Genomic DNA, 19982 nt, shown 5'->3' with positions numbered 1-19982 from the left:
GACCATGTAAGTGACTTAATTCCACTATGCAACTCGTGATGAAACAGTGCTTTAAGGGAGGATCTAAATGTGTGTCAGAGGATGGATATCTTTTCCCTACCTAGTGTCACAACATCCTTCAAGCTGAAAGGTGCTATTACAAAGAGAGGTGCTATTTCTGTTGTCTTTGCTCTTTACACAACAATATGAGGAAACCACAGGCACACAGATAGGTTCCAAATAACCGTGTTTATTAACTCTATACAAACATGCAAGGCCTAGTTATGTGTTTAAGTAATGTGCTCCTTTGCAACCTTCCAGCAACTTTTAAAATACAGAGTACAGTTAGTGCCAGTAGAGGGCTCACAACTATTTAGAGGTATACTACCCTGTTCCTTACAGGCTACAGCCATTAGAGTGAGAACTGTGGGAAGCCTCCCTTATGAATACAGAAGGGAAATGTCACCATTACAGAAAACTGGAAAGTGGCTATTATAGAGTGAGGTGAAGAGTGGCTATTGTTACACAGAAAGGGAAAGTGGCCATTACAGTTTGTTGATGATGCCTCCTAGAGCCCAAGGCCTGCAAGGTCACACTATTGCCAACTCTTGCCATTTTGGGGGGAGTGGTTGAATTTCAGAGTCTCAGAGCACTTCTGGCAAAGTTCAGCCATGCTAGAAGCTGGCAGAGTCTCTCCCCTCCACTGGCCAGTCTCACAGGAGGGTTGGGGAGAGGGGCGAGTAAAGGGACCTGCAGCTCAGCACAATTTCACCCCTTCCTATGAGAAAAACACAGGCTATCACCCATGCAACACCCAGCCTAGTGAGAAGCAGAGGGGGTGAAGAGCTTCATCTGGAGATGCCCCGCCCAGCCTGGGAAAGTGGAGATGGGGCCCTGCTGTAGCCCCCAAGTCTGGAAGAGGGGGCTGGAGCACTCCAGAGGTGAGGCTGGGGGAAGGCTGAATGGGGGGGGGGAGCAGAGTGGTCAGAACTGAGAGGGGGCTGCAGTGATGGGAGCAGAGAGAGGCTGAACTGAGTGGAGTGGGAAGGGGGGGGCAGCTGAACAGACGGGGAGGCAGGATTAATACACCTAACCAGCACACGTGGGAGAGTGCGCAGCTCTAATTAGTGCGGGCAAGGGCACTTCAAGAATCAATATGGAAAGACCAAAAACACAACACAGGACTGTTGGGGTTTTTTTCAAAATCACATCATATTTGGGCCAACGTGAGACGTGCTACCAGCTGCCTCAGACCCACGTGGCAGAGGGACGCGCCGAGCCAATGAATGGGAAGGGGGCGGGGCGCGAGAGGCTGGCCGCCAACCAATGGGGTGATACCGCGTGGAGGCAGAAAGCGCGAGGCGAGGGGCAGCGGCGGTTAGCTGTTCGCAGTTGGCGCGTCTAGCAAGCGGAGGCGGACGTAGGCAGGCTCGCGGTTTTGAGGCGTCTCCCGTTCACGAGGCACCATGGTGGGAAGCGGGAGCCTCAGGGACGCGGGGTTTGGGCCGCGGGGGCGGGGAAACCAGGCAGTCGGCTGGAGGGAGCTGCAGGCGGGCTTGAGGGGATGCGCTGCGGTTAGGGAGTCGCGGCGGCCGTTAGGCACAGCGAGAAAGGGGAGGGGAGCAGCTTCCGCGGGCGTGAAGCGCTTGAGAGGCAATTGGGGAAGCGTGGGCCGTCGGTGGGACTGCGGCAGCCAGGAGGAGGCTGTTGGCCTTCGGTGGTTGGCGCCTCGCGCGAGGCAGACCGGGAGTCTGGGTTGTGTGGCGCGCTGCCGCCTGGGATGGGGGGACTGAAGCCCGAGCGGAGCACGTGAGCAGGCCGCGAGGGCAGAATGAGGGAAAGCGCGCTTGCGTGGATACCTGCGCGCCAACCAAACCCCAGTATTCTGCGCTTCGGGAAAGTGCCCCTTTTCCCTACCTGGCGAGGAGCGCGCGCGCGCGCGGAGCCAGGCGTGGGGGCGGGGGCGGGGGCGGGAGTCTGCCCGACAGCCAATGGGGTTATTCTACGTGTGGCCTAGAGGCGGTTGGCAAGTTGACGCCTCCTGAGGCGCTGGGTGAGTACGGTCCTGGAGCAGATTCGGTATTTTAAGACCGAGGTTTTCGCGTCATGGTGGGGAGCCATTAGGGCAGAGGTCGCGAGGACTTGAAGCTGAGCCAGTGGTGTTGCAAAGAGGCTTGGAATAGACTAGTGAGGAGAGCACTTGAGCATGAAAGTTCTTTGGGGAGCTGAGGGATCTGGAGTGAATGAGGTTGCAACTGGGGTGAAATCAAGGAGAATTTGAAGAGACAAGGAAGCTATGGTGGGGCCAGGTGGAGAAGAGGGACACAGGCACAATGAAGCGTGCTTTTCTCCCTCCCAAAACCTATTTACTCCCTAATAAAGGGCCCTGGGGCCATTTAGCTGTTGGAGGAGGCTGATTTAAAGGTGTATGGATGTGTGGTACAGAAGTGAGTTATGGGGTGATAGTTGTAGGATTAAAGGGTGCTCCTGAGCAGGTAAAGTGACATTCAGGGAGCTGAAGGATAACATTTCTAGATAGAAAGAAAAGGAGTACTTGTGGCACCTCTCCTTTTCTTTTTGCGAATACAGACTAACACGGCTGCTACTCTGAAACCTGTGATTATTTCTAGATAGAGTAAGAGAAGGAGATTTGCCTCCTGGTGGGGAGGGGGGAATATTTCTGAGCAAGTAGTGGTAAACGTACATGAGTTTGTTTAGATACAGCACAGAAAGTTAATGGGAGATTAGGAGATTTGGTTCAGGACCCTCAAAGGATCCAGTAGTGGAGCCACAGAATAAAGAATTGCCAGGCAGATGACCAGAAGGAGATTTAGTGTTCATAGTAATTTTGATTAAGCGAAGAAAGGGTAACTTGTCTAGTGATGCATTAGATAAAGGATATCAGAATCTACCCAACAAGAGATTCAAGGTTTTGGGGATCATTAATACAGACACTTCTGCCCTGAGTATATAATATTCAATGAAAAAAACATGAAAATTAAAGGAAGCTAACAGGAACACTTATCAACGATAATATGTATGCAGCATGCTGGAGGGGAAAGATGAGATAATATAGTATTTATACAGCTAATTTTATTCGTAAGGCTTAAAACTGGAAGGTGGAGGAAATTTCACACAATACTTTATTATTTAACAATTGGACCAACTTACCAAGGTTCATGGTGTCCATCACTGACAATTTTTAAATCAAGATTGGATGTTTTTTCTAAAATGCATGTTTTGGGAATTATTTTGGGGAAGTTCTTTGGCTTGTGCTGTGCTGGAGGTCTGATTAGGTGATCACAGTGGTTCCTTCTTGGCCTAGAGTCTGTGAAATGAATCCGTTTGTTCCCCGTTTTGTCCTCTTTTACAGCGTGAATGTATCTCTATCCATGTTGGTCAGGCTGGTGTTCAGATTGGCAATGCATGCTGGGAATTATATTGTCTTGAACATGGAATCCAGCCTGATGGTCAGATGCCGAGTGACAAAACCATTGGAGGTGGAGATGATTCATTCAATACTTTCTTCAGTGAGACAGGGGCTGGTAAACATGTGCCCAGAGCTGTATTTGTGGACCTTGAACCAACTGTGGTTGGTATGTATATGAAGTTAAGAGATCTCTTACTTAAGAATACTTTGCTATAATTTGTTTTTCCATTTAGTTTTTCAAATGAAATGGAAACAGTCCACCTTTTAGATTGTGATAGTCTTAAATGGACCTGTAAACTTAAAAATACATTTCTGTCTGCATATTTTTACTGTTAAATAAATAAGACTATTGTATTTAAAAGAGGCTGAAATGTTTTCCCTTTTAATTTGTCTGGATAGCAAAGATGAGAACATGCTTTTTAAAAAAAAAAATTAGGAAAATATGAAAATCCACAAAATAGTGGTTGGGGGTTCAGAGGCAGATATTGTACTGGAAATTATATTGACTGTCCATTGAAGTACTTTCAACTTGTGTAGTAAAAAAAAAAAAATCATGTTTGAAATGCTGTTCTTTTGTACTTTTTAGAAACCATATGTCCGAAAATGCTTTTGCTGCAATGAGTGTTTGCAGTTTATTTTATCTCAGACATAGCTGGGAAGATACACAGTTGTAAAGACCTTTCATGAATAAGGTCATTTGAAGTGCACTGGTGGCATCTGAGGAGCATGTAAATGATATCTTGTTTATCTGAAAGTGATTACTACAATACAGAAGTCTCCAACCTTTTTACACCCAAGATCACTTTTTGAATTTCTGGGCAACCCAGAATCTGCCCTGCCCTTTCCTCAAAGCCCTGCTCCACTCAGTCCATCCCTACCCTCTGCATCACTCACTCTCCCCCACTCACTCACTTTCACTGTGCTGGGGTAGGGGTTTGGGAGGGGGTGCAGGCTCTGGGCTGGGGCCAAGAAGTTTGCAGTGTGAGAGGGGGCTCTGGGCTGAGCTTGGGGTAGGGGCTTGGAGTGCAGGAGAGGGTGAGAGGTGCAAGCTCTGAGAGGGAGTTTGGGTGCAGGAGGGGGCTCTGGGCTGGGGCAGAGTGTTGGGGTGCAGGAGGGAGTACAGGGGGTTGGTTTGCAGGAGGGGGGTCAGGGCTGGGGCAGAGTGTTGGGGTGCAGGAATGGGTGGTGGTGCTGGCTCTGGGAGGGGGGTCAGGGCTGGGACTTGGGTGCACGAGGGGATATGGGGGGCTGGCAGTTGGGGTGCAGGCTCCGGGAGAGGAAACAGGGCTGGGGGTTGGGGTGCGGCCTCTTGCCGGACAGCACTTTCCTCCTGCAACTCCCAGTTAGTGGCAGAGAGTGGCTCCCACTAAGGCAGGCTCCTTGCCTACCCTGGCCCCATGCCCCTCTTGGAAGGGGCCAACACACCCGTAGGGGGGAGCGGATGGAATGAGGCTCCTTGCATGCTGCCCCTCTGCACGCACCACCCCCGCAGCTCCCATTGGCCACAGCTCCCTGCTCCTGGCCAATGGAGCTGCAGGGGCAGTGTTTTCAGGCAGGAGCAACATGTTGAGGGAAACCCCTGCTCCCCCCCCACCCCACCTGCGGGGCCATGCTGGCCATTTCGAAGAGCGGCATGGGGCCGGGGGCAGGCAGGGAGCCTTTCCTAGCAGCAGCCCAGCTGTGCTGCTGGAGATTCCAATTGACTGGGAAATCCTCTAGGATCCACCAGTTGATCGCAATTGACTGGTTGGTGACCCCTACTATAGTGGCTAATGGACCAATTATCAGACCAGATTGTAACTTGAAATAAAAACAGTTTGTATTTCTAACACATCTTTAATTTGAGGATTTCAGGTTACTTTACAAAAGTGGGTAAGTAGTGGAATCTCCATTTATAGAAGGCTTTCCATCTAAGGCAGGGGTGGGCAAACTTTTTGGCCTGAGGGCCACATCTGGGAATAGAAATTGTATGGCTGGTCATGAATGCTCACAAAATTGGGGTTGGGGTGTGGGAAGGATTGGGGCTGGGGCAGAGGGTTGGGGTGTGGGAAGGGGTGCAGGCCCTGGCTGGGGATATGGGCTCTGGGGTGGGGCTGAGGATGAGGAGTTTGGGGTGCAGTAGGATGCTGCAGGCTGAGATTGAAAGGGTGGGAGGGGGATCAGGGCTGGGGCACGGGGTTGGGGCAGGGGAGAGGCTCGGGGTGCAGGCTCTGGGCAGCGCTTACCTCAAGCAGCTCCTAGAAGCAGCGGCATGGCCCCGCTCCAGCTCCTACGCGTAGGGGCAGCCAGGAGGCTCAGCTTTGCACACTACCCCCTCCCAAGTGCCACTGCTGCAGCTCCCATTGGCCACACTTCCTGGCCAATGGGAGCGGCACTTGGGGAGGGGGCAGCATGCAGAGCGGAGCCCCCTTGCTTCCCCTACATGTAGGAGCTGGAGGAGGGCCATGCTGCTGCTTCCGGGAGCTGCCCCCGACCCTGCTGCCCGGCTGGAGCACCGGAGCAGGGCAAGCCCCAAACCCTGCTCCCCAGCAGGAGCTGGAGGGCCGAATTAAAATGGCTGTTGGGCCGGATCTGGCCCCCGGGCCATAGTTTTTCCCACCCCGATCTAAGGCATAGAAAGGAGAAGTGACTAGACTGGGGTCGGACACTGTTAATGGCTAAATAGATAGAACTTGTGTGTCACAAAATGTTATGACGCAATGCCTTCAGCCTCCTGGGAAGCACACCCTCATCTGGGTTATTTCTCTTGAGCTTGATTTCCTAATTTTTTTTTCCAATAAAAAAATATTTTTGAGGATCTTTATGGAACACATCCTTTGAAAAAGCAGCTCCTTAGAGCTTGACTGATACAGGAAGCACTGATTTCCTTTAGAAATGTCACCGCTGCTGTTTCTCCTTGCCACAAGATGGAAATCGCTACTACTTAGCTCTTCCCTGGCACCCTACCCAGCATCAACGCAATAGTAATATATTGCTTTTAAAATCCGACTGAAATATAGCATTGGGAGCTGTTTTAGGAATCCCAATTTGCCTTCCTCAGTTATGAAAATTAAGTAGAGTGGCCTGGATGAGAGGCAGGTGCAGAAGTAGTGAGGCAAATATAATTACCAGTTTTGGATCCCCTTGCTTATATAAATCTTCTAAGATTATCACTTAAAAATAAATATAAAAATCTTCTTTTCCCCTTACCCAAATTACTTCCATCCTTTAAAATAATGTGATTTTTTTTAAAAAAAAAATTACTTTTGTCACAGCATTGAATTTCCATGGTTTAATGTATATCTAACCGACTCCATCGTTTAGCATAACTATTGCCCTCTGTGCTCTCTAAAACGATTACATACTGTTTGAGCCACTTACAAAATAATAAATCTATTCTTAAAACCCTTCAAACAAACTGAAGTAAAGTGAGATTTTTATCTCATTAGAATATGGAGCTGTGTGTCTGAGGGGAAGTACAAAGTAGGTGTATCAGAGTTTGCAGTTGAGGAAAATTGGGCTTTGCATCTCCCATTCATGTTAATAGCATCTTTTTTTGTCCATTTGACATCTATGCTGAGCTGCAGACAAAGTTCAACTCAGTCTCTATCAGCTCAGTCTCTAACAGCAATCTAAAGGCGTGGGATAGCTCCCAGGGTAGGTCCCAGAGTTCCTGGTGGTCATAGGGAACATCTGCCACAACCACCTCTTTGTATGTACATCGTGTCTCCTGAGCAAAGGAACACAAGGAGCTGCTTTTTTCAAAGGATGTGTTCCATAAAGATCCTCAAATATTTTTACACAAGAGGTGTGTATGTATATATGTATGTATGTTTATAGCAGGGGAGGCTCTTTATGTCCTCTCCCCCCTCCCCACCCCCGTGCACCTACAAAATGTCAAGTAAGATGTAGTGCTGAGGTAGCACACCAAAATTATCCATAGAGAATGGAACAAACCAAATTTACATCTGAATATTTTGTATTTTTGTAGATGAAGTACGTACAGGCACTTACAGGCAACTATTCCATCCTGAACAACTCATTACTGGGAAAGAGGATGCGGCAAATAATTATGCCAGAGGCCATTACACCATTGGAAAAGAGATTGTTGATCTAGTGCTAGATCGCATTCGCAAGCTGGTAGGAGTTCAAAGAGCAAGATTAGTATTTAAAATATTTGCATCAAATCAATCTTTTGCAATACGTAATTGTGAAACTGAAGGTTATGTAAATACATACGTGAAACTGAAGGTTGTGGTGTGTTTCTTGTACACCCAATCCTTTCTAGTTACAGAGTGTGTGTGTGTGTGTGTATATGTATATGTATATATATATAATTTTATGTATGTGTGGGGGGGTGTGTATAGTCTGGTTAAAAAAAAATTTCCCTGGAACCTAACATCCCCCCCATTTACATTAATTCTTATGGGGAAATTGGATTTGCTTAATATAGTTTTTCTTGAAGTCACATTTTTCAGGATCATAACTATAATGTTAAGAGAGGAGTTACTGTACTTCAGCACACCATCACAAAAAAAGTCTATACTGGCTATCTTTTGCCCCATTTATACCTGTAAAATCCTTTTATTTTCAGTAAAGCAGCACAAATGTAACTAAGGGTAGAATTTGGCCTTGCATTTGGGATTGGCTTAATTGTGTTGATATATGCAAGATAGAATAGAATCCATTTACACTCTCATAGCTGTAGGCCATAATCTGTTTTCATTTACACTGGTGCTAATCTGAATCAAATCCTTTGACCTCAGTGACCGTTCCTTCCCACTTTTGTGTGGCTTTTCTTTCTCTTCTAGGCTGATCTGTGCACAGGGCTGCAGGGATTCCTCATCTTCCACAGTTTTGGAGGAGGCACTGGCTCTGGATTTGCATCTCTACTCATGGAAAGGCTTTCTGTTGATTATGGCAAAAAGTCCAAACTAGAGTTTGCAATTTACCCAGCACCACAGGTTTCTACTGCTGTAGTGGAACCCTACAACTCCATCCTAACTACGCACACAACATTGGAGCATTCTGACTGCGCCTTCATGGTAGACAATGAAGCCATTTATGACATATGTCGTCGCAATCTAGACATTGAGCGTCCTACTTATACCAACCTAAATCGACTCATTGGGCAAATTGTCTCATCCATCACAGCTTCACTGCGTTTTGATGGAGCTCTCAATGTAGATCTGACTGAGTTCCAGACCAATCTTGTCCCATACCCACGAATCCATTTCCCACTGGCAACATATGCACCTGTCATCTCTGCTGAAAAAGCATACCATGAGCAGTTGTCTGTGGCTGAAATTACCAATGCTTGTTTTGAACCAGCCAACCAGATGGTAAAATGTGACCCTCGCCATGGCAAATATATGGCCTGCTGTATGTTATACAGGGGTGACGTTGTTCCCAAAGATGTTAATGCAGCCATTGCCACTATCAAGACTAAGCGAACCATTCAGTTTGTGGATTGGTGTCCAACTGGATTCAAGGTATTTAGAAACTTGTCACACTGCTTAGTTTAGGAATTGTCAGTAAAACATTTGAAGGTAGTTTTCATACTACAGTGCAGTAGTGTGCACATTGTTGTACTATTCATATGTCAGGTCACATTTTAAATATACACGAGTAAAGCCTGCAAAAATGAGTAGCTGATTCCGTAATTTAAATTTGTGATCAGAACTATATTTTTACAGGGTTTTTTTAAGTCAGAACCTATTAATACTGTACTTATGTAAATGGAATTACCTAGGAATGTGGCCATCTTTGCACTTGAGTGCATCAGTTATTTTCAACACAAATGCAAATTGTGTAATTAAGCTAATTCGAGGGATTAACTTTCTTAGCTCCAAGTTGTTAAAGGGACAATAGGACAGGGGTTCTCAAACTTTTTTGTTCTGCGCTCTCACTCCCCCCACGCAATAAAAACTCCCCGGCTCACCTGTGCCACAACAACTGCTTTTCTGCATACAAAAGCCAGGGCCGGTGTTACGGGGTAGCAAGCAGGGCAGTTGCCTGGGGCCCCATGACACAGGGGCCCCCACAAAGCTACTACATTGCTTAGGCTTTGACTTCCGCCCTGGGTGGTGGGGCTAAGGGCCCTGGGCTTCAGCCCCAGGCAGTGGGACTTCTGCTTTCTGCCCTGGGCCCCAGCAAGTCTAATTCTGCTCCTGCTTGGCAGTCCCCCTGAAACCTGCTCGAGGTCCCCTAGGGTGGGCCCCAGGCCCCTGATCGAGAACCACTGCAATAGGAGAATGGTACAAAATACATAGGCACTCGGTGAATGCAAATACAGGATTTTGATCCACTTTTTTTTTTCACAGGGGTTTAAAAACTTTGCCATTCAAGGTATTGAGAAATGTAAATTAACCACAAACCCACTACCAGCCAAACAAGTAACATTGCCTACCCCTCACATACTGCTTACTCTAAATAATGCTTCAGAATCACTTTGTTGCCATAAACCACAAGTGTCTTTTTAGTGGATGATTGGTACACACCTCCGGATGATTATGGTGGCTGACTTAATCCTCCAGATAGTGCACAAATTATTTAAGAAGTACACTGTGGGCTTGCTATTAGGCCAAGATATCCTGACCCCCAGCTCCCCCAAAAAATTGGGCTTCTAAATCTATATTTTTGGTTCCTAAATACATGTAGAGTGTAAGCACTCTGAAAAATCAGAACAACTCTCATTAAATTAATTAAGGACTGCTTGGAACTCCTGATTTTTGAAAATCAGGTCACTTATTTATTCAGGTGCCTGGATGGTGACTTAGCCTAATAAAAGTTAGGATACTATTAAAAATTTTGCCCTGAAAATTTATCTACTTTAACATTTCAAGAGATTAAAGAGATTTTTTTAAAACCATGTCTTTAGAGGAAGCAGATTATGACATTGTAACATGGTTCCTTACCCAGGTCAGTATCAGGTTCTCAAGCCATATCTTGGTTTACTTCCTTACCCATGTCAGCTCGTTAGTGGTTCAAACCCAGCACCTGGTGGATGAATATTTAGCTGTCAAGCCAAATCAAGTGTCCATGCATTGCAGGGCATGGAAGACCAAATACAAAAAGAGCCTTCAGCCTTTTTCAGGGTTCAGTAGTCTTTCAGTCCATCCAGCTTCAGAAGTCTCCTTGGTCCTCCCCAGCCTCTGTTAGTTGTCTTCCCCACAGGGTCTGTCCTGATGTCCTCTCCAAAACCCTGCAAATTGAACCTGGTATTTGAAAAGGAAGGTATTCTTTCTGGTGTATGCAGCATCACCTAAAGAAAAGAGTCTGACTAAACTACCCTTACTTGTCCTTTACCCAACCCCGTTTTCTTCAGTGGTGTTACACACATGTAATAGAATTTGGCCCTGTAAGTGGGATTTAGTTGATGAAGCACAAAACAGTATAAACTAGCTTTTTCACTCATAGCTGTGCTAACACTGCAGGCTAGTAAACAATAGTGACATCGTTATCACAGAATAAAAAGATAGACTGAGTTCACAAAAGAACCCTGCTGGTGAAATTCATTTACTCATTCAACATCAAATAAGAGTCAAATGATGTGACCCTTACTCAGCATGAGCAAGGGGGCAGAATGAGGGCTGTGGACAAAATTAGGTATGATAAAAATACACATACTGGTTCTCAGAAGCTGAGAAGTTACTTGTGATGACATATTGTTGCCAACTCAAAATGAGGTTGTGTTTAGTGTTAAAGTTCTAGCTGCTGAAATGATATTGCATGAGAATTTCAACTTTCATTTCAAAAAATGTCTAGCCTTTGTGGTTTCAGGGACTAGCTCAAAAATATGAAGCAAGTGCACACTGAAGTCTCAAAATAGGAGGCAGATAAAAATAACAGTTACAATTTGATTTTTTTTTTAAGCCAATCTCATGATTTTCAGAAGCTGGATTTAGGATTTTTGAGCATTTAGAGTTGGCAATACTGTACTTGCACAGTATTGTCCGCGTGTCTTAGCTTGCTAAATAAACTATGAGAAAAATAGAAGAAATAGACACTTTGAAATACTAATTTAAGGTTGCTGTTTTTGTTTCCTCAAAGGTGGGCATTAACTACCAACCTCCCACTGTAGTGCCAGGAGGCGACTTGGCCAAGGTGCAGCGTGCTGTGTGTATGTTGAGTAATACAACTGCTATTGCAGAAGCCTGGGCACGTCTTGACCATAAATTTGATTTGATGTATGCTAAGCGTGCCTTTGTACACTGGTATGTTGGAGAAGGGATGGAGGAAGGAGAATTTTCTGAAGCCCGGGAAGATTTGGCTGCGCTTGAGAAAGATTATGAAGAAGTGGGTGTAGATTCTGTGGAAGCAGAAGCTGAAGAAGGGGAGGAATATTAAGATAGACTAAAGTCAGAAAATGTTTATTTCAAGAGGGTTTTTTTTTTAACTCCAGTTCACTTGTTTGGTTTTCAAATAAAAGTTTAAATGTTATAATAGTATTTTTGGTTCAGTGATTATTTACCAAAAAAATTACAAAACAGGAGTATTTTTAGGCTAAACAATTAAGTAATAAAAAGTGTACTTCAGAAGTACTTGTGAAGAAACAAGAAAAGGATATGGCCTGATGATAACGTGGAGTTTTGTGCCAATTAAAATGGAAATAACCTATAAGGTACGTTGAAATGGTGGTTTAGCATGCCCTTTGCTGCTTCTGAAATAAAAAGCTGTGCATTTACAAACCTCAAAAGATGCAGTTTAGCAACAGCGGAGACCCAGCAAAGTGACTGCTAGACCTGCAGGCCCTGGCAATCCCATTTCAAACATCTCAGGGGGTGGCGTGGAGAGTGTGATTTTTATTTTTAATTTTTTTTTCCACAGGGAAGGAATCAATGTTTCATGTAGAAAGGAATGGGGGGCAAAGGCCATATTGTGGATCACCACTACCATCCTCATTTCCTTCTGCTGCCTTAGATCGAGTTGGGACAAGAGTTCAAGATGTCCCTAGCTTTGTCTGAACCAGTTTACTCATCTTTCACAAGCACCAAATATCTTGACAGAGGAAGACATGGAAATGTCATAAAAAGAGAAGTGTGGGCCAGACTATGGGTGGCCCATCCATGGATGTGCAAAACTTCTGCTCCCAGCTCCCTTGTTCTCCTTGAGCAGAAGCCAGCTGTAGATGCAGTCCCTGCTGGTGTCCCTTGGAATGCAGATTATTCCAAGGAAACAGAGGAGGGTCAGTGTACTGTCCTACTTCCAGTCTGCACACCTTGCCAGTTGCAGAGGGGAATGCATGCTACTTCAAGGGTTGTTGGTTTTTTTTTTTTTTTTTTTTTTTAAGGTTTATTTCCCTTGAGCCTAATATCTGGGCCCTCCAGAAAGCAGTATGGCACCCTGAGGCACAATACCAGCAATGGCTAAGAACTGAGCTATTGTGCAAGCTAAAGGCTTAGATATTAAAAACTTGGAAGTTGAGAATGGTGAACAATATGGCAGAATCTCTGGCCTGAGGTGGCATGGGATTCTTAATGTTTCAAATAAATGGGAGGATGGCCCTCTCTCAACTAAGGAAACATAGACTAGTGGCTTATGATCAGACCATCCTCCTTCAGCCATAATATATTTTCCTTTTTTCCTCTTAAATCCTTCTCCTAACTCACTGAACCCTGCACCTGATGTTGGAAATGGGAGGGAATCATTCAAAGCCAGAAGTCATCAATACAGTTGTCTCCAAAGGGGACTCTAAAAGTAAATCAGTATGTGCACAGAAATGTGTATGTGGAGTCACTTCTCACATATTCCTCCCAAGGCCCAAATTATAGAATTTCATTTCTATTTGTGGATATAAACACAGTGATTACATAGCTAGGTATTTAGTGGATAATATATTCAGGGATACAAGTATGGAACATTGTCCTGTTATGCATGAACACCTTGGTAAGAACATGAGTAGTTGTTTGTTTTGGTTACATATAGAACATTACGGGCTGGATTGTGACGAGCTGCATAGATGTGCGTTGGGAGAGAGGATGCAAGAGGCATTCACTTGCATTTGCTGGGGACAGGAAGAATCTCAGTACTTGCATTACCAGAGTAGAAAGACTTTAGAACTTCAATGCCATTATAAATCCTCTCCTGTGTAATATACTACCCTAGTTTTGGTTCCCCAAAAGCCTGGGAAAGGCCTTTATAAGTGTTCTGTGATCAGAACGACAGTGGCACTCCATTGAGATCAACAGGCATTGTCTGCATGTTTCAGAGCATTACATCCTCTGATCCACTCCACATGTCCCTGACCTGCACAAATTGGCATAATTTGCAAGATACGGATTTTTGAAACCCCATTTTTCCTATGTAATGGGAATTCACAGAAGAATCAGAAATGTACATAGTTGGTTAAAAGACCACTGAATAGTATTGTATACAAGTAAATAAAAAGAAAAGGAGTACTTGTGGCACCTTAGAGACTAACACATTTATTTGAGCATAAGCTTTCGTGAGCTACAGCTCACTTCATTGGATGCATTCGAGGGCCTGTGGGAGAGCCAGGAGTTGAGCAGTGAGCACCCCCCTGGCACATTGGAAAGTTGGCACTTGTAGCTCCAGCCCCAGAGTCGATGCCCATACAAGGAACTGCATATTAACTTCTGAAGAGCCACAGGTTAGCATCCCTGTATTAAAGATTGATACGTCCCATCGTGCTTCAACCACCATTCCAGGGGACATGTGATGATGGGTTCTACTTGATAACAATCCAAAGCAATGCGTTTGACACTGACACACGTCTGTGTGTCTGCGTCTGACACACGTTCATTTTCATTATCTGAATCAGATGCCACCAGCAGAAGGTGGATTTTTCTTTTTTGGTGGTTCAGGTTCTGTAGTTTCCGCATTGGAGTGTTGCTCTTTTAAGACTTCTGAAAACATGCTCCATACCTTGTCCCTCTCAGATTTTAGATGGCACTTCAAATTCTTAAACCTTGGGTCCTGTACTGTAGCTATCTTTAAAAATATCACGTTGGTATCTTCTTTGCGTTTTGTCAAATCTGCAGTGAAAGTGTTCTTAAAATGATCATCATCTGAGACTGCTATAACATGAAATATATGGCAAAATGCGGGTAAAACAGGAGGAGGCATACAATTCTCCCCCCAGGAGTTCAGTCACAAATTTAATTAACGCATTATTTTTCTAATGAGCATCATCAGCACGGAAGCATGTCCTCTGGAATGGTGGCCGAAGCATGAAGGGACATACGAATGTTTAGCATATCTGGAACGTAAATACCTTGCAATGCCAGCTACAAAAGTGCCATGCAAATACCTGTTCTCACTTTCTGGTGACATTGTAAATAAGAGGTCAGCATTATCTCCTGTAAATGTAAACAAACTTGTTTGTCTTAGTGATTGGCTGCACAAGAAGTAGGACTGAGTGGACTTGTAGTCTCTAAAGTTTTGCATTGTTTTGTTTTTGAGTGCAGTTATGTAACAAAAATAATCTACATTTGTAAATTGCACTTTCACAACAACGAGACTGAACTACAGTACTGGTATGAGGTGAATTGAAAAATACTATTTCTTTTGTTTATCATTTTTACAGTGCAAATATTTGTAATCAAAAATAATATACACTTTGATTTCAGTTACAAGTAGAAAAAATCCAAAATATTTAATAAATTTTAATTGATATTCTATTGTTTAACAGTTTGATTAAAACTTTGATTAATCGCTATTAATTTTTTTAATTGTGATTAATTTTTTTAGTTAATAGTTAGAGTTAACTGAGATTAAGCGACAGCCCTAGAAGTTACATTTATTAACTAAATTAGCCATTACCAAATTATTTATCAGTGAACTATTCAAATAAACATAACTTTCAAACGGAAAAAATAGGACAAAAGTGTGCAATGGAAATGTTCTTGGAGTAGTGCTTTCTGACCAGCAGATGTCCCTATTGATCTGATTTTCCTTCAATGACAGACCACTGAAAGATTGCTAGGTTTAAGATGTCCCAATTTTTAAAATTCCATATTAATTTTTACTCCTGGAAATTATATTTTCCCAAAAAAATAAAAGTAGTGAGCCAGTGGTTCTCTCAATGCATGTAAGCTGTATTCTACTAAAGCCCATTGAGGTAAATGGAAGGGTTCACTTTTTACTTCTAAAGCCTCAGGTTCAGGACAATAATTCTTTTCCCTCACCAAATGGATCTCCGGGAATGGACAACTGCGGCCACTTGGAGCTGCGGGGGGCCATGCCTGTGGACAGTCAATGTAAACAAAATGTCTCGCGGCCCACCAGCAGATTACCCTGGTGGGCAGTGTGCCGAAGGTTGCCGACCCTGCTATAGGCACTAACTTTTCACATGGTAATTTAATTTTTTTTTATTAAAGCTAATGTTAAAGTTATATAATTTACAGGTTAAGGAAAGAGTGTCTGTACATCTGGGTATAGTGCTTAAATTGTCCAAAAGTACAAAGTTTGATTTAAAAGTCATACAATACATATACTACATAACTTGCAATAACCTAAATTTAGGTTATTAAACTTAACTATACAGTTTAGACATTAGCATCCAAATATTTGGGTATATCACTCATGAAAGGTTATACAAAGAGTAGCTTGTGGAAAACAAATATAGCAATGAGTGCAGTTTGTCCGTCAGTAATTGAGCCTAACATTTAGGATAGGTTGTCCTTCAGTAGCTACAATCCATTAGAGAAATATTCCAGTTATTTTCTCGACTTTGCTTCTCAACGATACTTCAGCTCATCTCTCCTGGTATTGCTGATGTCCCCTGATGTGTTCTAAATAGATGTCCCTCAACCACCTGATGGCATCTGATACCATGAGTTGCTACACTGAGAAATCATGCTGTTAAAAAATAGAATACCAATTTACATTTATTATAAATATTTGTGGATGTTTTTCTACATTTTCAAATATATTGATTTCAACTGCAACACAAAATACAAAGTGTACAGTGCTCAATTTATATTATTATAAATATTTGCACTGTAAAAAAGATAAAAGAAACAGTATTTTTCAATTCACCTCATGCAAGTACTATAGTGCTATCTCTTTATTGTGAAAGTACAATTTACAAATGTAAATTTTTTTTTCACATAGCTGCACTCAAAAACAAAACAATGCAAAACTTTAGAGCCTACAAGTGCAGTCAGTCCTACTTCTTGTTCAGCCAATCACTAAGACAAACAAGTTTGTTTACATTTACAGGAGATATGCTGCCCGCTTATTTACAATGTCATCTAAAAGTGTAAACAGGCATTCACATGGCACTGTTGTGGCAGGCATTGCAAGGTATTTACATACCAGATATGCTAAATGTTCGTATACCCCTTCATGCTTTGACCACCATTCCAGAGGACATGCTTCCATGCTGAATTTAATTTGGCGTTCTATTATTAACAGTAGGATTAAAACTGCTATTAATAGCAACTATCTTTTAATCTTGCAATTGAGGGTTTTTTTAATCGTTTGATAGCCCTAATATTTATTCTTGCCTCCTTGTTTTCTTTTTTAAAGTGGCTGGAAATACATCATTAGACAAATTAAACTCAGGATTTTTTCATTATACTGAAGTTTCCTTTGCGAAGGGGCTTCATTCAGTTACAATAGGCTTTTCAGATCATATCCCATTAAGGGATTAGAGAAAACTTTTGAAATGTCATGTGAGAACAAGAGCAATTCATGTTGATTTATAGAGAATGCAAGGATATAATCGTATGACTCTCAGCTGAAGATCCTAGTGACTATCTTGGCTGTAACTGATTCTGTATGCCTGAAGCCTTGGAGAAAACAATCTAATCTTTTATTTCTATAACCAGATTTCTGGCACAAAAGAAAAAGCTTTAAAAGCCAGAGGAGAGAAAACATACTATGGACATATGAAGATGTTTTAGGTTCTCTAAGTGTCAGTAAAGCAATTATAAAGCCATCCAAAGGTAAATTAAATGTATTTTAGAGGTACTTGTAAATATTTATTTGCTGAGTACACAAGAGATAGAATGTGCCTAACAAAGAAAAGAATGACTGCACTGAAAAACTTGCCATTTCTTTGCTTTTAAGTTCTAAAATTCTCATCTGTGCTCCTCATTGTCCAGACCTCAGAGTCTAAAGAAAAGTTGGGCTTTTGGAGTGTTTAATTCATCAATGAGCAGATACAGAATACTTTATTTCTACTCTATTTTATCCACAAATATTTTTGCCTTTCAGTAAAGATAAAATAAACAGCCAGTTTCACACGTGATTCCACTTTTTGAACTCCAGCTAAAAGACCTGTGTCTCCACACCTTCATTCAGCATCAACATCTCAGTTTGTTTCAAAAACACTATTTCCAACTCTGGTGCCTGTCTCTCCCAACCCTGCCTCAGACATATCAAAAGTCCTTTTGTGTTTGGCCTATCACTCAGAAGTATGTCTCTCTACATCTGCCTCAGCAAGGGGCCAGATAGATGTGTACCTGTCAAGACACAGATAAGCACGCACTGACAGATGTGCTAACAGAGAGATATACACCCGCGGCCCAGGCTGTGATATGCACACTATAACACCCACACAAATGCGGACACTAATAGCTGTGCAAGCACACTGGTGCGCACACAGATATCCAAACACTGGCATGCACGTTGACACAAGCGAGGGCACTGATATGCACAGTAGCACATGCAGATGTAGAGCCACACACGATGTGTGTACTAGCCGTTGGGCGCGCACGCTCACACGGACACGCACTGCTAACGCACATGCACGCGTCACGGATACAGCCACAGAAGTGTGGACCCCCTAGGTGAGCACGTCGGGACGCACATATCTACCCGCCCTAGGCCGGCGCTCGTTTGGGCTCCAACGCAGATGCTGCCCCTTTGGGAAGCACCGGCCGGCGTTGCAGGCGCTGACGCCTCTCCCCACCTGACCCGGACTGGGCGGTGCATGTTGCGGAAGGGGCAGTCTCCCCTGCTCTCTCAGGCTGTGCGGGGGAGTCGGTGGCTGGGGGTCCCCGGGCTGCAGCCTGCCTGGGGCCGTGGAATGCGGCTTGGTTGCGGTGCCCCGCTCAGGAGGGCACCATGGTGCAGCTCTACAACCTGCACCCGTTCGGCTCGCAGCAGGTGGTGCCCAGCAAGCAGGAGCCGGTGCGGTTCTGCTGCGGCCGGGATGCGCTGCTGGTGGCCTGCGCGGGGGCCGGCTGCAAGGTAGAGGCGTTTGCCGTGGGCGACCAGGAGCTCTGCGAGCCGCTCGGCTGTTTCAACACGCTGGGCCGGGTGCTGCACATGGCATACAGCGAGGCGGGTAAGAGCCGGGACTGGGGCGGCAGCGGCTCCGTGGGGCAAACTCCGGTGTCCCCACAGGGCCGTCGTGTCCGGCTCTCGCCCTGTGGGGACGCGGCGGGAAGGTGGGGTGACCCTGCTCAGGGGGCACAAGGTGATGTGCCCAGAGCGATGCTGTCACAGGTTCTGGGTCCTGTGAACGCAGTTTCATCTTGCAAAACTCAGGGTGGTGCTGGATACGAGTGGGCCAGTGGCAACCTGGTGGGGCCGATGGGGAAGTACAGCCCTTCCTCAGCTCTGTGCCACTGAAAATGACTTGCTCCTCTTGAGACAAGGAGGCTGAGGTAGCTGGTGTCTTTTATTAGACCAACTGCTGTTGGTGAGAAAGACAAGCTTTCCAGTTACACAGAGCTCTTCTTCAGGCGTTGTTTCTTCTGTTTGTTCCACCTTCCACTCTTGGTTTTTCAGTTGTTCCCACTGTTCATCGAACAAGCCCTCCCCCCCAGCAAAAGGCTATTGTTTCAATACAAGATGCGTGATTGCATCGGATTCCTCCTTTGTTGAAAATGATGGGGATGGATGGGAGGGGATTTCAGGGGACTCCTGGCACAGATTTGATGGCAGGATCAGGGACTGGATGAGCTCTCAAGTGCCATAGAAAGAAAGGTTAGAAAGAGCCATTGAATTCTAAGGACTCTACTTTTGCTCTAAGAAAAGGAGTACTTGTGGCACCTTAGAGACTAACAAATTTATTAGAGCATAAGCTTTCGTGAGCTACAGCTCACTTCATCGGATGCATTTGGTGGAAAAAACAGAGGAGAGATTTATATACACACACGTCTCTGTGTGTGTGTATATAAATCTCTCCTCTGGTTTTTTCCACCAAATGCATCCGATGAAGTGAGCTGTAGCTCACGAAAGCTTATACTCTAATAAATTTGTTAGTCTCTAAGGTGCCACAAGTACTCCTTTTCTTTTTGCGAATACAGACTAACACGGCTGCTACTCTGAAACCTACTTTTGCTCTGTGAGCTAGAGCTATGGGAGCAATGGAGCCATGGGATACAGAACTGAGTGAGCAGTGAATGATTTTGCCTGCGGAGTATGTGGAAGGAGACAGGAGTGCTGGAGGAAGTATGCTTGGTGTTCTTACACCTTTCTTTTTTTAAGAGGTGAAGTATGTGTACTTTCCCTAGCTTTCTGAGCATTATGTCACACATAGTGGAAGTGTCCTTAGCCAGATCCCAACTTTCCCAGCCATCTTTGAGGTATTGACTCGTACTGGCTTCTCTTCCTGGTTTCTTATTGTCTTCACCTAGCGAAGCATTGGCTGGCTGACTCCCAATGAGAGTGCTGG

At 44.4% G+C, this 19982-nt stretch overlaps 2 protein-coding genes across 5 annotated transcripts in view; both read left to right on the top strand.

Moving 5' to 3' along the window:
- Positions 1-1297: 1297 nt before the first annotated feature.
- Positions 1298-11838, top strand: LOC119861062 (tubulin alpha-3 chain). Of its 3 annotated transcripts, none has more exons than XM_038415518.1 (5): positions 1298-1448; positions 3353-3575; positions 7380-7528; positions 8200-8880; positions 11441-11838. In XM_038415518.1, exons 1-5 carry the CDS (start codon positions 1446-1448, stop codon positions 11735-11737), a joined length of 1353 nt encoding a protein of 450 aa, XP_038271446.1. In that variant the 5' UTR covers positions 1298-1445; the 3' UTR covers positions 11738-11838. The 3 variants fall into 3 exon arrangements, with proteins under 3 accessions (XP_038271446.1, XP_043348511.1, XP_038271447.1); XM_043492576.1 differs by lacking the exon at positions 1298-1448 and adding an exon at positions 1973-2032; XM_038415519.2 differs by lacking the exon at positions 1298-1448 and adding an exon at positions 2148-2166.
- A 3892-nt stretch (positions 11839-15730) lies between these two features.
- The window catches only part of HPS3 (HPS3 biogenesis of lysosomal organelles complex 2 subunit 1), a 38143-nt gene continuing 33891 nt past the window's right edge, over positions 15731-19982 (top strand). Inside the window, exon 1 of one of the 2 annotated variants that reach the window (XM_038415517.2) lies at positions 15731-18647. In XM_038415517.2, coding sequence (XP_038271445.1) covers positions 18425-18647 — 223 coding nt within the window. In that variant the 5' untranslated portion in view covers positions 15731-18424. The remainder of the gene's footprint in view (positions 18648-19982) is intronic. The other variant, XM_043491949.1, reaches the window with a different exon arrangement.

Source organism: Dermochelys coriacea, chromosome 9 (genome assembly GCF_009764565.3).
Source record: "Dermochelys coriacea isolate rDerCor1 chromosome 9, rDerCor1.pri.v4, whole genome shotgun sequence".
In the NCBI taxonomy this organism is placed as follows: domain Eukaryota; kingdom Metazoa; phylum Chordata; order Testudines; family Dermochelyidae; genus Dermochelys; species Dermochelys coriacea.
The sequence above is the reverse complement of the archived record's forward strand: the minus strand, read 5'-3'. Positions and strand labels throughout refer to the sequence as shown.

What these genes read in the sequence shown, in the direction of transcription:
- LOC119861062 (XM_038415518.1), top strand. An exon ending in CCTTGAACCAACTGTGGTTG is followed by an intron (nt 3,576 to 7,379) that starts GTATGTATATGA and finishes GTATTTTTGTAG; the next exon opens with ATGAAGTACGTACAGGCACT. An exon ending in TAGATCGCATTCGCAAGCTG is followed by an intron (nt 7,529 to 8,199) that starts GTAGGAGTTCAA and finishes TTTCTCTTCTAG; the next exon opens with GCTGATCTGTGCACAGGGCT.